Consider the following 17,528-nt stretch of genomic DNA (forward strand, 5'->3'; position numbering starts at 1 on the left):
ACACAACGCTGCTTGTATCTCATGAAAAGCATCGGCAGTGTAATTCAGTTTTCCCTATCCTGGTATACTATGGATGGACTGGATTACATTGCCCATGGTTCTCAGCCACCATGGCCAAAAGTTCATACTTGGCTAATTCATTTCATGATCCATGATTGGAGAAAAATGGGTCTGCAAATATCAGCTTCTAAAGGCTCTCCAAATATAGAGTGTGGGCTTCCTGCCATCCCAATTTCTCCTCCCAATCATTTTCACTCAGCTTTATGTTGCCCAGAAGCTCAGCTGCGGAGGCTGAGTAAACATATCTCACTCTTAACAAATGATTTATGTGTGTTTTAATAAAAGTTTTATCTCCTTTAATTTACTGAGTTGAAGCACATTTTCACTCTTTTGTCCTGATTAAATGCCTGAGTAGTTTTTAATAACTGAAAAAAAGGTTGTGATAGCAAAGAAGCAGGCAAGATTGGTTTCATGCTTGGAAGATGATCAGATGAGACCAAGTGCTCTTTGTTCTCTTTTGGGAAGCTCAGTTGGATATGCATCGTCGTGTGCAAGATGGGTGATGTTAGCTTTTCTTTTCCATAAATCATTCATCTTAGATTCAAAACACTTTGCCAAGTCCTTGAAAACTGGGAGACAGTGGTTCTACAAAATTATAGCATGGCTCTCAAGCTTATTCATTTTAACACCAGTTCATATGGAAGTCCATAAATAAATCTTTGTAACACAGGTGGAGAATCCAGCTCTTTGGATAATGCTGCATGACAGCAGCCATAACCAGCCTGATCAATGACAAGAGATGCTCAGATTTGTGGCACACCAACATCTTGGGGGCTGGGGGAGAGCACCGTTTGCTACCTTGCTCTAGTTAATAAGAACCTCCTAACTCAGTGGTGGGCAACCTTTTTCTTCAACTGAGCCAAATCTCGCCAAAACCACGATTGAAATTTACTTTGAGAGCCGCATTTTTAAAACCGAAAATACATAGGATGGTACACTGTTTTTAGTTTCAATAAGTTTTTATTGAGAATATTCTGCATGCAAGTATCCACATAGGTCGGGAGGATACAAATAACACAACTAATAAAACAAAAACTTTAGAACGATATTATTTATCGATAACGTTAAATTCCGTAAAATTTGCCTTACAATGTAGAGAAAATTACATCCTGACATTGACTGACAAAGTCACAACCACTAATGTGAACATTGGCCTTGCATTTCCTTGGATAGTTTGAGTAAGTCAGGTTTGTATGTTGTTGTTTTTAATTTCATCTCTCTCTCCCACTTTCTTTCTTTTTTTCTTTTTCTTTCTCTCTCTCTCTCTGGCTCTTTGCCTCTCTCTCCCTCCCCCCCATCTCTGTCACTCTGTGTGTGTGTGTCTGTCTGTCTGTCTCTCACTCACTCTCTGTGTGTGTATGTCTGTCTCTGTCTCTCCCTCTGTCTCTCTCCCCTCCCTTCCTCTCTCTCTGTCACTCTGTGTATGTGGGTGTGTCTGTCTCTCACTCATTCACTTAATCACTCACTCTGTGTGTGTCTCTCTCTCTGTCTGTCTATCTTTCTCTCCCTCCCTCCCCCTCTCTCCCTCCCTCTGTGTGTGTGTGTGTGTCTGTCTGTCTGTCAGTCTCTCTCTGATTCCCTCCTTCACTCCCTCTCTCTGTTCCTCTCTCTGTCTGTCTGTCTCTCTCACACACACACACACACACACACACACACACACACACTGTGGTCACCTTGTTGAGTGTTCCAATCACATTTGAAACACTCAACAACTGGCCTGCATTTATGGTATTTTGCAGCATTCTGCAGTCATAGGACCAAAATTGGTTGTCACTCACCCGGGCTTTTGCAGAAGCTTCCCTCCGAAGCCCGAGAGGAGGGAGGGGAGCGGGCACCCGGCACACAGAAGAGCCGCATTAAAGGGTGTAAAGAGCCGCATGTGGCTCCCGAGCCGCGGGTTGCCCACCACTGTCCTAACTAAACTGTAGAGATTCTCAGTCATCCAGGTCATGGTTGTCCCAAAGGTGCTTTTTTAGGAGGCAACTGGAATTTCTTGTTTTTTCCTCTGAAGACATTTCACTTCTCATCCAAGAAGCTTCTTCAGCTCTGACAGGATAGTGGGGAATGGAAGGATTTATACTCCTTGCAGACAGCTGGTAATCTGCATCCTTTTAGAGAGTCATTAAGGCACTTGGAGGTTTATCTGTGCCCTCAGGGTGACCTGAGTAGTGCAAATGGTTCCTGTAGTTTGTATTTTTTTCTTCTGGAAATCCATTCTTACTCCCAAAGGATGTTCATCATCTGTGGTATCTCTACAGACCTTTAGCCATGCAATTTTGGATTAACAGCCTTTGAATGGTGTGGGAGTATGAATGGATTTCCAGAGGAAAAAATTAAAGACTACGGGAACAAGGAGCACTACTCAGGTGACCCCGAGGACACAGATAAATCTCCAAGTGCTTCAATGACCCTTTAACAGGATGCGAATAACCAGCTGTCTGCAAGGAGTATAAATCCTTCCATTGCTGACTATCCTGTCAGAGCTGAGGAATCTTCTTGGATGAGAAGAGAAACGTCTTCAAAGAAAAACAAGAAAGTCCAGTTGCCTCCTGAAAAAAGCACCTTTGGGACTCCTAAGTAAACATACAGTAACACTGTGGATTCTATAATTTGTAGAAGGAACAAGCAAGGGGGCCCTTCTAAATGTATTTCATTTTTATACCCTATTTTTCCTGAGAGAGGGTCAGTTTGGCACAGTGGTTAAGATATCAGGCTAGAAACCAAGCAACTATGAAGTTTAATTATGCCTTAGGCACAAGCCAGCTGAGTGACTTTGGACCAGTAACTCTCTCTCAAAAGGAGCCAAGGGAAAACTACTTCTGAAAAAAAAACTTGCCAAGAAACTGCAAGGGACCTGGTTGGGCCACGAGGGAGGTCTTCCCCTCGTCGAAATGTGCCCACCAGGCTACCGAGCATTTCACCAGCCCCAGGCCCAGGGAAGGGGCGGTGGGGTGGCAGCAATTATTTGGGAGGACTTAGAGCCGAGGGAGTCTACTGTGCCACAGACGTCCGGATGTGAATCCCTTGTTGTGAAATGGGGGCCTGGGAGACAGTTGGGCCTGCTGATAGTATACCTGGCTCCTCGCTATACATCAGCGGCCCTGCCTGAACTCCTCGAGCTGATCGCATCGGTGGCGGTTGAGACCCCCAAACTTTTAGTGATGGGGGATTTTAACCTGCCATCGATGGGAGAAGCATCAGAGGGGGTTCGGGAGTTCATGGCTTCCATGACAGCCATGGACCTGACTCAAATGATTCAGGGCCCGACACACGAGGGAGGACACACTCTGGACCTTGTTTTTGTCTCTGGCCAGTGGCTGAGTGATCTGGGAGGAGGGGACTTAACCATCACTCCCCTGTCATGGTCAGATCACTCACTCCTCCGTCTTGACTTCCCGGGTGCTACCTCCCGCTGCGGGGAGGCGGAACCGGAAAGTTCTAGATGGTTCCGCCCCAGGCGCCTGATGGAACCTGATAGGTTCCAGACGGAGCTTGGGCCACCTCCTGTAACCTTGACCCGCCCCCGGGTAGAGGACCTGGTAGTTGCGTGGAATAATGCAACTACCGGGGCCTTGAACCGGGTGGCGCCTTTGCGGCCTCTCCGGCGGCAACGATCCACCCTAGCCCCTTGGTTTACCGAGGAGCTAAGGGTGATGAAGTGCCGCAAGAGACATCTAGAGAGTCGTTGGAGATCCTCTCGCTCCGAATTTGATCGAACACAGGCACGAGCCCATTTAAGGACGTACCTTGTGGCATTGAGAGTGGCCAAACGCCAATATTGTGCCACTCTCATTGCATCCGCAGAGAACCGCCCTGCCGCCCTGTTTCGGGTGTCCCGCTCCCTCTTGTTTCAGAGGCCGCGGGAGGCCCCCCTACAGGGCAGGGCAGAGGAATTTGGTAAATATCTGCAGGATAAAATCGCACAAATCCGGAGAGATTGGGTTCCTGTCAGTGATCCAATGGAGACGTCCATGGCGAGTCTTGAGGTATCGATCTGGGAGGAGTTTGACTTGGTTGCCATCGAGGATTTGGACAGATTGCGTGGACGACTGTGACCCACCACATGTTTATTGGACCCGTGCCCCTCCTGGCTTGTACTGGCATCCTGGGAGGTTACACGAGACTGGCTCCTGGGCCTAGTGAATGCTTCGCTGAGCGAGGGGTCTCTCCCGGCCGCCTTGAAAGAGGCGGTGGTGAGACCCTTGCTCAAGAAGCCTTCCCTGGACCCTTTGGAGCTGGCCAATTATCGTCCTGTCTCCAACCTTCCCTTTTTGGCAAAGGTTGTAGAGAGTGTGGTGGCCTACCAGTTTCCATGACATCTGGAGGAAAATGATTATCTAGACCCGCACCAGTCCGGCTTCCGCCCCGGTCACAGCACGGAGATGGCCTTGGTCGCGTTGGTGGATGATCTCTGGAGGGCCAGAGACAGAGGTTGTTCCTCTATCCTGGTTCTATTAGACCTCTCGGCGGCTTTTGATACCATCGACCATGGTATCCTGCTGCGCCGGCTGGAGGGGCTGGGGGTCCGGGGCACCGTTTTGCGGTGGTTTGGCTCCTACCTTTCTGACCGGACGCAGCGTGTGTTGGCAGGAGAAGAGAGGTCGACCCTACGCCCCCTTACTTGTGGGGTGCCACAGGGGTCGGTCCTCTCGCCACTCCTCTTCAACACATATATGAAGCCGCTGGGTGAGATCATCCGTGGTTTCGGGGTGGGATACCATCTGTACGCTGATGATACTCAGCTGTACTTTTCCACCCTGAACCACCCCAACGAGGCCATCGAAGTGATGTCCCGGTGTGTGGAAGCCGTACGGATCTGGATGGATGACAACCGACTCAAGCTCAACCCCTCCAAGACGGAGTGGCTGTGGGTACCAGCTCCCCGGTTCAGCCAATTAATTCCATCATTGGCCATTGGGGGCATTCAACTTGCCCCCGTGGAGCGGGCGCGCAATTTGGGCGTCCTCCTGGATGCCCGGCTGTCCATGGATGACCATGTGACAGCCGTGGCAAGGGGGGCGTTCCACCAGGTTCGCCTGGTGCGTCAATTGCGCCCCCTACTGGACCGGGACGCCTTACGCACAGTCACTCATGCGCTGGTGACGTCTCGCTTGGACTACTGTAACGCTCTCTACATGGGGCTTCCCTTGAAATGCACCCGGAGGCTACAGTTGGTCCAGAACGCAGCCGCGCGGGTAATTATGGGGAGTACTAGGTACTCCCATGTGACACCGTTCCTGCGCGAGCTGCACTGGCTTCCTGTGGTCTATCGGGTGCGTTTCAAGGTTTTGATAATAATCTTTAAAGCGCTCCATGGCTCAGGACCTAGTTACTTGCGGGATCGTATTCTGCCCCATACATCCCTGCGACCAATCCGCTCGCACAGAGAGGGCCTCCTCCAGGTGCCGTCCACAAGACAGTGTCGGGGGGCGGCGCCTAGGAGTAGAGCCTTCTCTGTGGCGGGCCCAGCCCTGTGGAATGACCTCCCTCCGGATATTAGGAATACCTCTGACCTCCGCTCCTTTCGTATTAAGCTTAAGACCCACCTATTCCAAGCAGCTGGCCTGGCTCAACTTTGATCTAACCATATCGCTCCTGACGGGCTTTTACTGGGTATTTTAATTATATTTAATTATCTAGGGGTTTTTAAATATTGTATTTTAATTGTTTTATTTATCAGCCGACCTCCTCCTTGTGTATGTCTCGGTATATGTCTCTGTTATATGTTTGTTTTGTCCATATTTATTTCATATGTTTCATTGTACGCCGCCCCGAGTCCTTCGGGAGAGGGTGCAGCTAAGAAATAAATATTTATTATTATTATTATTATTATTATTAAGGACTTGTCTGGGAAGTGAGAAGAGTCAAAACTGACTTGAGGGCAGCTTAACACCCCCCCCCACACACACATACACTCAATTCTGAAATAAAAATCTCCAGCCACCCAACATTTGTTTTCACCCAACAGGAAGGCCTGTTATTTATCTGTCTTTTGGCTTGTTTGATCTATATCCTGCCATTTACTCATTGTACATTAAAAAAAAAACCAGGAGAAATAACAAGGGGAAAGATTAACCATGAGGGAGGGGGAGACCCACAAAGTTATTATCCGTGGATGTCCCTTAAATTGGATGGTGTTTTATTTATGCCATTTATTCAGCCCAGGCCCATCACAGTTATGGTTCTGAGATTTGTCTCTCAAGACATATAAGCCAGGCCCAAACTAGGGTTGCTTTTAAAAGGTTTTGTGAAAAACAGGGGGGGGGGGGGAGCCAAAGACATTCTATTGTCTGAATTTTTATTGATTTTCTTTTTGGCTGAGGGGCATTTTAAGATTGTATGTTATTGTAATGGGTTCAGTTAAAATTGCTATGCATATTAATGTGGTGTTATGAATATCGTTGACTATGAATGGCATTGCTTTTATGCAGTAAACCACTATGGAAAGTTTGTGGCAGTTAGAGAATAGACAAAATGACACAACATCTTGAAAATCCTCAGAAGTCAAGGCAAACTGTAAAGAAAGTTGTGCATTGAAACGCATGCATCAAATTCAGCCGATGGATTCTCCACTCAAAACTGGGGAATGATACAGAACTGCTAGATGAGGACTTGTTGCCCTGACACCTTTCCATTCCTCTGAAGTCATCCCTATCTCTCCTGTAAGGAGATGAGCTTGACTAGGTGGCTCAGAGCCTGACTATGTGGCTCGTGGCTAAAACACTGAGCTTATCGATCAGAAAAGTTGGCAGTTTGGCAGTTCGAATGCCTAGTACAGGTGTCCTGCATGAACAGGGGGTTGGACTAGATGTTCTCCAAGGTCCCTTCCAACTCTGTTACTGTTACATAGATTCTTCCTTCAGAAAGAGGCAGAATTATCTTGGCCTCAATGGCGTTCTTTGGAGCCACATAGGTGGAGAGACTCGGATTGAGCAGAGTAGCATTGGGTGTGATTAGGGAGAGTGTCTTGGCTACTTCTGCCTACTGAATGTAATGACTTTCTTGTTAACCAAGGCAAGGAAAGATATTAGCAGAATAACATAAAACAGAATTGGAAGGGAGCTTGGAAGTCTTCTAGTCCAACTCCCTCATCACTGGTGATTATCAGTCAGATGGCAGGAAAAAGTAAGCAGGGTAAAGAGGCTAAAGAGAAAATGGCAAATGGGTTGTGAGTCCTCCCGTGGAAAGTCCTAGATTTTTGTTTTTTAATTATTACTATTATTTGCAACTTCATCATTGCTTCTTCATTGTGACTTCATTACCTCTTAGAGAGGGATGTAAAGCACCATGAAGCGCTATATAACTATATTATATAGTTATATATAACTATATAAGTGCTATTGCATGGCTAATGTAGGTTAAGCTCTCCAGATTCTAATTATGGGATTCTGTGCATTAGTTCCTCCTGGTACCAATTGCTTCCATTATCCCTTGTAGGGGAAAACTCCATATTACATGGGAAACACCCTCCCCCCAAATTAGTCAAGCACATCCCCTATCCCTTTAGAAACCTGGAAAATCTTGGCTAGTAGTGCAGATGTTGCCAAACTAAATGGACCAAGTTTACCAGACTGCTGCTCAGGTTGACCAACCGTTGATCTTACAGAATCCTAAGGGTACCTTAAAGAACTGGCAGATGTGAATGCAGTTCTTTTGCATCACTCCCTTACAGGTCCCCAACTAAGCAGAAAAAATAGATGTACTTGTTGCTAACCAACTAATAATTATAGGTAGGAAACATACTATAATAGTAATGGGGGACTTTAATTACTCTGGTATCAACTGGAAGATTAATTCTGCATCAAGTAAGAGATTGAACAGGTTCCTGACAAACCTAGCTGATAATTTTGTTGTCCAAAAGGTAGAGGAGGGAACTAGAGGGATAACCATGCTGGACTTAATTCTTACTAACTGAGAAGAAGTGATAGAAGGAACTGAAATTATAGGAATCTTGAGTGAGAATTACCATGTCATACTGGAATATAACATATGCAAATACAAGCAATAGACCATAATCATGTGAGAGTCTTAGATTTTAAAAGGCTGATTTTAACAAACTCAGAGATAGTTTAGAAAAGGTTCCTTGGATGAAAATCCTAAAGGGGAAAACAATCCAAGAAGCTTGGGAAACTCTGAAAAATATTATCATAAAAGTCCAGTCCAGCACAAGACTACTGAAAAAGAAAAACAAGAAATCCAAAAAGAAATCAGCATGGTTGCATAAATATCTCTCTGATAAACTGAAAGACAAAAAGGAAAAGTACAAAAAATGGAAAGAGGGACACATAACTAAGGCAGAATATCAGCAGATAGCCAGAATCTGCAAAGATGAAGTCAGGAAAGCAAAAGCTCAAAATGAACAAAGACTTCAACAAAAGTCAAAAGATAATAAAAAAGTTTCTTTCAACATATAAATAATAGGGGGGGGGGAGTCAAGGAAACAGTCAGTCCACTAAAGAGAGAAGATGGCAAGGAAGTAACAGGTAGTAGAGAGAAAGTAGTGCTGCTTAACTCATTCTTTGCATCGGTCTTCACGCAAAAAGAAACTATAAAACAACTCAGTTAAAAGCTGAATATAAGAAAGAAGTAATTGAGAAGCGAGCTGAAAATTGGAAAAGCAAAGTTATGCATGGCCAATACTTGAAAAGTATTGAAGGCAAAGCTGACCAAAAACTAACTTGGAACTGGTTAAGATCAGGAGTACTGAAAAAAGAAACAGAAGGCTTTATTTTGGCAGCTCAAGAACAAGCCTTAGCCACAAACTACATGAAGGCAAAAATGCAACATGTTACCACCAACAGCAAATGTCGCCTCTGTAATGAGAAAGATGAGACAGTCGACCACTTGATCAGTGGTTGCAGCAAAATTTCACAAACTGACTACCTACAATGCCATGACCGGGTTGCTAAGATTATTCACTGGAAATTGTGCCAAAAGTTTGTATTTGAGTACAGCAAAAACCACTGGGAACATCAGGTTGAGAAGGTTTTAGAGAATGAGAAAGTCAAGATCTTGTGGGACATCAGAATCCAGACTGACAGGCACTTGGCCAACAACACACCTGACATAACCATAACTGAAAAGAAAAAAGTATCGTTCATTGACATTGCAATACCTGGTGATGCACAAATTGAAGATAAACAGCAAGAAAAAAACCACAAAATACCGGGACTTGCAAATTGAGGTTGAGTGACTGTGGAAAAAGAAATCATGTGTTGTCCCAATTGTAATTGGAGCCCTTGGAGCAATACCTAAAGGGCTACTTCGCTATTTGAAAATTCTAAATTTACCTGACTTGAACGTTCTGACTCTACAAAAAACCACCATATTTGGAACAACTTATATCCTCCGACGTTACCTTAACAGTTCCTAGGTCCTTGGTTAGGACTCGAGCTGTTGAGCTACCAACCAGCCCCAAAGAGTATGAATCTCACCAAAGATTAACCACATAATAATAACAATAACAACAATAATTTTATTTTTATTTAGAAGGATTCCTGATCCTCCTTCCTACCACCAACAGGAATGTAGGCTCCTTTCCTTCCCCCCGTTCCTGATCCTCCTTCCTACAACCAACAGGAAGGTAGGCCTCTTTCCTGCCATGGCTGGGCCTGGCCAGCTATCTGGTGCGGTTCCTACAGTTATGATATTATCATCCTTGAATTAGTAGTGGCTTAGCACTGAGAACCAACCCAGGCACCTACCATAACTACTGATGAGGGGAAACCAACAAAATTCCACTTTGGATCGGTCATCGCCCGGGTCAACAAGGACCACATCAGATGCTATGGCTCCTGGACATCTGTCAAAAAAGGGGCTACAGGGCTCAGTTGTTATTGCCAGGGAACCAGGGTGTGCAACTGCAAAGCGACTGAAACCAAAACGCAAAACTTGGACAACAGAAGAAAATCGACAAATCCTCAAATATTACTACCAGGTAGAACCAACAGCCAGGGGATTTCAAAAAAGAATGATGCAACTGTGGAAGGAACAACACCCGGAAAGTCACATAAGTGAACAAAGATTAATGGATCAAAGGCGCTTCATCATCTGTAAGAAAGTTTTCACACAAGCGAAAATGCAACATCTAGAAATATTGGCTAAAAAGAAAACAACAAGTGATGATGAACAAGATGAAGAAATTGGTCCAACACCTGAACAAATTGACCAGCCAGTGGAAGAAACAAACATACAGGATGAAGACCCTCCTGTGCAACAACTTGAAAGTGTAGAGATAAGTGATCTAGCAAAAATGCTGAAATAAAAAAATGAAAACCACGTCAAAGAAAATGTAGAAAGAAAAACACTACCTATCATTCACGAAGGGCATAGCAAACAAGTGAAAGATCTGTTAACTACTGTGAACAACATTTTAACTTCCATCCCATCCCATCCAGCCCACTATATGAAACCAACCAATTAATGTATAGCACAGCCGCCGTTATAACTGCAGAACTAGGTTATAAAATGCCAAAAAAGAAACCCACTGGAACACCAAAGTGGAAAATTCGACTTGAAAATAAAATTTAAAAACTACGTGGGGATATCAGCAATCTGAAGTTCTTAAAAGAAGGAAAACTAAAGAACAAAAAGCTGAAAAATAGTTTACACAAAAAAATACAACCTGGAGGAAAAAACAATAACGGAAATTATGGAAGAACTAAAACAACGTGCAATAGCAACAGCAAGGAAAATTGAAAGATACGAAGGACGAATAAAACAATATCGTGAAAATGTCCAGTTCAGAAAAAACCAACACCTCTTCTACCAGTCCCTTGATGAAAATCGAATCCAAACTAATATTCATCCATGTAAAGAAAAAACTTTGAACTTTTGGAAAGAACTGTGGGAAAACCCAGTGGAACACAACAACACTGCCTCCTGGATCAAAGATATTCAACAACAAACAACACAAGATGGAAAATATTGTAATAAAAACTGACATGGTGGCAAAACAAGCAAAGAAGGTCAAGAACTGGAGTGCACCTGGCCTGGATGAACTGCATGGATACTGGCTAAAACACCTGACAATCCTCCATCATTGCATCGCCACTCAATTTGATCAAATGCTTCAAAATGCAACAAGCAAAGAATGGTTAACAGCTGGCTGAACATACTTGATAATGAAAGATCCAGAAAAAGGCACAGAACCAAGCAACTATCACTCGTCTGCCAACAACGTTCAAACGTTTTACAAGGATACTGGCAAATTCGGTATTCAATCATCTGATGGAAAACAGTTTGTATCCAGTAGAACAAAAAGGAAATTATAAAAAATCAAGAGGAACAAAAAATCAGCTGCTCATAGACAAAATGGTACTAAAAAATGCAAAAAGAAAAAAAAAACAAATTTAAATATGGCGTGGATTGATTATAAGAAGGCATTTGACTCATTACCCCACAGCTGGATTAACACCTGTCTGGAAAACTTTGGAATCAGCAAAAATATCTGTACATTTTTGAAAGCAAATATGCAAAAATGGAAAACAATTGTAACAACAAATGGGGAGAACATTGGTGAAGTCAACATCAAATGAGGAATCTTCCAAGGGGATTCACTTTCCCCACTACTGTTCAACATTGCATTAATTCCACTGACAATAATCCTACGAAACACAAAACTGGGATACCAAATCTCAAGCCAACATGGCAAGATAAACCATCTACTATACATGGATGACTTAAATGTGTATGCAAAAAGCCCCACTGAACTTAAATCAATACTCAACACAGTTCAACTGTTCAGCAGTGACATCAAAATGAACTTTCGGCTTGAAAAATGTGCTATATTGTCCATGCGGCGAGGAAAAATGGAAAAAACAGAAGGAATAGAACTGGGAAATGGAAATACAGTGAAAGCATTAGCAAAGGATGATGGTTATAAGTACCTAGGCATATTGGAAGCAGATAACATCTTGAATGGAAAAGTCAAAGAGTCAACACAAAAGGAATACATCAGGAGGGTCAGCAAAATATTAAAATCAAAGCTGAATGCTGGAAACATAATTAAAGCCATTAATACATGGCCAGTTCCAGTGACACGCTACTCAGCTGGAATCATCAACTGGACTCTGGCTGAACTGGAAAACCTGGACCAGAAAACACACAAATGTTTGAATATGTACCATGCTTTACATCCACGAAGTGACATCGACAGGTTGTACCTGTCAAGAAAAATAGCAGGCAGGGGGCTATTGCAAATCCATCAAACTGTAGAAGAAGAAAAACAAAGTTTGAATGATTATGTGAACCAAAGTACAGAAAAATTGCTGCAGGCTGTGAAAACGGAGAACAGCATAAAAACCATAGAAATAAAGGCAGATTCTAAGGAAAAACAGCTGGATGACAGATTAAATAGATGGAAAACCAAAGCTTTGCATGGACAGCACTTGAAAAACATTGAAGGAAAATGTGATGACAACTTGACATGGACATGGCTTAAGATAGGAACTATCAAGAAAGAAACCGAAGGTTTAATACTGGCTGCTCAAGAACAACCACTACAAATTAATGCCATGAAAGCGAAGATACAAAAATCCACTGACAACCCAAACTGCTGACTTTGCAATAACAAAGTCGAAACTGTTTCATATTTAATATGTGAATGCAGCAAAATTGCACAAATTGATTACAAAGGTAGACATGACCGAGTTGCTAAATTAATCCACTGGTCACTATGTAAAAAATATGATTTACCTGTATCCAGAAAGTCATGGGAACCTAAAGTGGAAAAAGTTATGAAAAATGAGAAGGTGAAGATCTTGTGGGACTTTCTAATACAAATGGATCGTCATTTGGAGCACATCACGCCAGACATCACGGTTGTAGAGGGGCGAAACGTACAGTTTATTGATATCGCTGATCCTGGAGATGCCAGAGTCGAAGAAAAAGAACTAGAAAAAATAATGAAATATCGCGACATGGCGATCGAAACTACACGGCTATAGATGAAGCATGTAACAGTGATACCCATTGTCATCGGGGCATTTGGCACCATGTCCAAGAATTTTACAAGATACATCAACATTTTGCAGCAGAACTGCAAAAAACTACACTACTCGGAACATCTTAGATTTTAAGAAGGTACTTGGTTGATACCTAGGACGCTGGCAGCAAACCGTATCAACCATTAGCACCAGTCAATGGTATTTGTGATGCATTTTTGAATGTTCAGTTGGCTGAGCTTCATGTTTAATGAATAAAGTATAAATAATAATAAAAATAAAACAATCACCACCAACAGATCTGTGAACTTATAGAAACAAACCAGCATGGGTTTGTTAAAAACAGATCATGCCAAACCAATTTTATTTCATTCTTTGGCAAAGTGACTAAATTAGTAGACAAGTGAAATGCTGTGGACACAGTATACTTAGACTTCAGTAAGATATTCAACAAAGTAGACTGTAACCTGCTTTTTGGTAAGCTAGAAAAAAATGGGATAGATAGCAGCATCACCACCAAATGGAATCTCGACAGACCTGAACATTGGACCCTATCTAACAAAACAAAATCCAGTGTAAAGAAAAGTAAAGTCTTACACTTAAGACAAGAAAAAACAAAATTACACGTATGGCTTAGGTGAAACCTGGCTTTATAGCAGTAACTATGACAGGGATCTTGATAATCAATTAAATATGAGCCAGCAGAAGCCCAAAAAGTCAATGCAATCCTAAATTGCATTAACAGAGGGATTGAATCAAGAACACATGAGGTATTAGCACTACTCTACAAAGTCTTAGAAAGGCCACACCTAGAATACAGCATCCAGTTTTGGTCACCACCCTATAAAAAAGATGCTGAGATTCTAGAAAGAATGCAGAGAAGAACAACAATGATTAGGGGACTGGAGGCTAAAACATATGAAGAACAGTTGCAAGAGCTGGGCATGGCTAGTCTAGTGAAAAGAAGGATCAGGGTGACATGATAGTAGGTCTTCCAATATTTGAGGGGGTGTCACAGAGAAGAATGGGACAACCTGTTTTCCAAAGAACCTGAAGGCCAGACAAAGAACAATGGATGGTAACTGATCAAGATTTAATCTAGAAATAAGAATAAATTTTCTGACAGTGAGAATAATCAACCAATGGAACAAGATGTGTTCAGAAATTGTGGGTACTTCATCACTGGAGGCTTTCAAGAAGAAATTGGACAGCCATGATATAGGGTCTCCTGCTTGAGCAGGGGGCTGGACTGGATAACCTATAAGATTCCTTCCAACTCTGTTATCCTAAGCTTCTAAAAATGTTGGGTACTAGCCATGTAATGTATAACCTAAATACACTTAACTTAATTGGGGGGGGGGGAGCAAGAAACTCCAAATTGTCCAATCAGAAAACTCCCACCCTGCTTAAATGTCTGAGGCATCCTCAGTCACCTTGCATCAAATTTCCATCAATGAAGCAACAGGTCCGTGGCTGTCAAAAACTTGCTTATCTCATTTTTTTACATAATGGAAATAAATCCTTTTTCTGTGGGTTCAGAGGGCTTCATCTCTTGAGTATAATTTATTGGAGTTTGGATGTATAAGTCAAAGGGACCACCCTCTCACTTTCTGGGCCTCCTTTCTCTCCTTCCCTCTCTCTTTCTTTTACATGATGGGAAGATCTGAACCTATTTGTAAAGATGACTGAATCTGTCACTTGAAGATGACTTTGGCCATTGCCCTTTTCATTTCCTTCTATGCTCAATCTATTTCAAGGTTCTGCTCCTCCCTCCACTTCCCCCTCTCTATCCTGCTCTCTATCTCTCCTCCACGTTTATCCCACAGCATGAAATTAGGCCCCTTTTTATAGCCTTTTCATTACAAAACTGTTAAATAACAAATCAGCTGCTGATGGGCAAGATTTGAAAACAAGACTTGCCTCTTTCCCTTTATTCAGTCCTACCATTACAAAGACGACTTTCCAATCCATTTTGTTTTGTTATCCCTTCTCCAAATATTGCATACAATAAGGGTTTTGAACTTTCCAGGGACTTTCAAAGCTAGAAGTTTCTCATAGCACATCAATTAAGGCAAACTGCAAAACCAATATAAATTAAACTGTGAAAGATGCTGACCACAGAAATTGTGTACTCCCACTGGGAAAAAAAAGAATTTCTGTATTTTTCTGTGTATATACACATACACACACACACACACATGCACATGCACGCATACATGAATGGAAATAAGAAGTGTTAAGATTAGTAGAAGGACCATCCGAAATGGTAAGAAATATGTTTCAAGTCAACATTGCTATTCCAATTTTTCCTGGCATATTGTCAGAACTATAATCTAGAGTATATTTCACCCTCATGGCCAAGTTCCAGCAATGTACTATGAGGTTGAAATATACTCTGGTATATGGTACCCTAGTGGTTTCTTCCAATGCTGCAACCCTTTTCAGTGGAGGATTTCTGTGGGTGGCACCCTCAGCAGTGCTTTCTCCATCCTCCAATTCTTCTTGTCCTTCTTCCCCCATCATCCAATAGCAAAAGCTTTTTTTCCCCCTTTATCACCTCTGAAGTCACCCGGGCGACTTTATATACTGTATATATCGCATTCATCACTTTTCTATAAAAGCCACCCAGGTGTGGACCAGGCTTCACGGGGGAAGAGAAAACACCATGTCTGGCAAAATTATGCTATAGCTTACAGTGCTGAAACTCAGCATTGCTATGTCTCTTCATTGAGCAAAAAAGTGCATTATGCGCAGTGCTTTGGAAGTAGGACATAGGACTTCCTTCTCTTCCCTTTTGGCTTGGGTCAAAACTGCACTAGCAACTATAGGGAGAAATGGAAAGAAGGAGATATGATCTACACCATGGGTGTCAAACTCAAGGTCCAGGTACCGGATCCAGCCTACGGGGTACTTTGATCTGACCCACAGGGCCACCCTGGAAACAGCTAAGGACTGGCCCATGGTGCTTCTGCTAGTGAAAACAGAGCTTTGGAGTCCGTTGTCGCTGGCAGAGGGATCGGGCCACCACAGGCACCCCTGACCCGAGTGACTTCAAGCTGGCCATGCCTACCCTGGCCACGTCCTCCTACCCCCCATCCCTCCGGGGTCACACACCACACTGATGCGGCCCTCAATGAAATTGAGTTTGACGCCTTTGATTTACACGTTCATGCATCAAATCTGCTAATCATAGGTTTCCCTCCTCACAAGTAATGGAGTGAAGCTACCCGCACAGTGCTCTTCCTTTCCCTAGTTCCCCCAAGGATGGCCTTCCAATATTTATTCCTTGCTGTTTTTCTCTCCTTTGCACTAATGCTATCATTTGCAACTGAGAGAGACAGCAACATGCTGAGCAGCAGGTGTTGTCTACAGCTCACGGTTTCCACTGCTGCTGAGCATATTGTGCTTATTATGTCATGTTTCACTAACAAAATCAAATAAGTGGGGAGGATTTGCTCTTGCTGGTCTATTTTATTCCATCTGTGTTGGATTTGAAAAAAAAAAAAAGAACTAGAGAACGTCAGTTTACTGCTGGCACTAAACAAGGTACCATTTAATCCAGCCCCTGATTCCCTAGAAATAACCCAAATTTGAGATTATGGGACATAAATTATTAGAGAGGCAAACATGTGGTGAAGATAACACTTTCTTCTCACACACTCACCCGGCTATCAGAACTTGGAGCCATGGTGTCTGTCATCCAAGAGCCAAACCTGGATCCAGATGCTCGGATAGTAATTGGGTTGCTTATTCCAGTGAGTTTTCCACAACCTGAAATGCAAAACAGAGAAGGAGGATACAGAGAACGAGAAATCTTTCTCCACCTCTGAGTTCAATCTTTCTTCTCTGACCACCCACTCCTAAGTCAATGGAAAAATATACTAGCATGAAGTATGGCATTCTGTTGCTTTCTCTCAAGTCACTGATATTGACATGAATTCCTTCCAAGGTATGAGTGACAATGCCAAAACAGTTTCACGCAACTAGAAGCTGCCCTTAGAAAGTGCCATAATGGAGAAATGCTGCCTTAATATTGGTGCAAGTTAAGGATGATTTAAACATGTCTCATTGTGGGCTGGCAACTTAATGAAAACTTAAAGAGATGCTACCAGAGCATGTTTGTTCTGTGGTTAGCTGCAAGCAGGGAATATCCTACTGAGGCCTAGAAGCTAAATTTTGTTTTCTAATCAATCTTGTATCCTTTATTAGCTCTAGAGATACTGTGTGCTCATTAAAAACAGAAAAATGGTGGACTTTTATTTTACAGTAGGGCCAAATAATAATAACAAGGAAACTACAATACAATTCATAATCCCAGGAAAATATGTAAGTGTTGAACTGTTAAAATTCTTAAATTTCAATAGCTTAAAAATTAATTTGTGCCCAATCATTGCACTGTCCTTTGTTTTTTCAATAGACCGTTTCTCCCCTGTTCTTTTCTTAATGTTACCTGGAAGACAAGCACTTTTTAATCACTTTTTAATAATTCAAATTTATGAGGTTTAAAATATATAAACAAGGAAT

At 42.7% G+C, this 17,528-nt stretch overlaps 1 protein-coding gene across 2 annotated transcripts in view; it reads right to left on the reverse strand.

Annotated features, from left to right (window-relative positions):
* OLFM2 (olfactomedin 2) overlaps positions 1 to 17,528 on the reverse strand; it is a 207,034-nt gene that overhangs the window by 9,524 nt on the left and 179,982 nt on the right. For both annotated transcript variants that reach the window (XM_081939019.1, XM_081939020.1), the window contains exon 5: positions 16,669 to 16,775. In XM_081939019.1, the coding sequence (XP_081795145.1) occupies positions 16,669 to 16,775 (107 nt within the window). The remainder of the gene's footprint in view (positions 1 to 16,668; positions 16,776 to 17,528) is intronic.

This window comes from Natrix helvetica (assembly GCF_964273705.1).
Source record: "Natrix helvetica genome assembly, chromosome: 1".
In the NCBI taxonomy this organism is placed as follows: Eukaryota; Metazoa; Chordata; class Lepidosauria; order Squamata; family Natricidae; genus Natrix; species Natrix helvetica.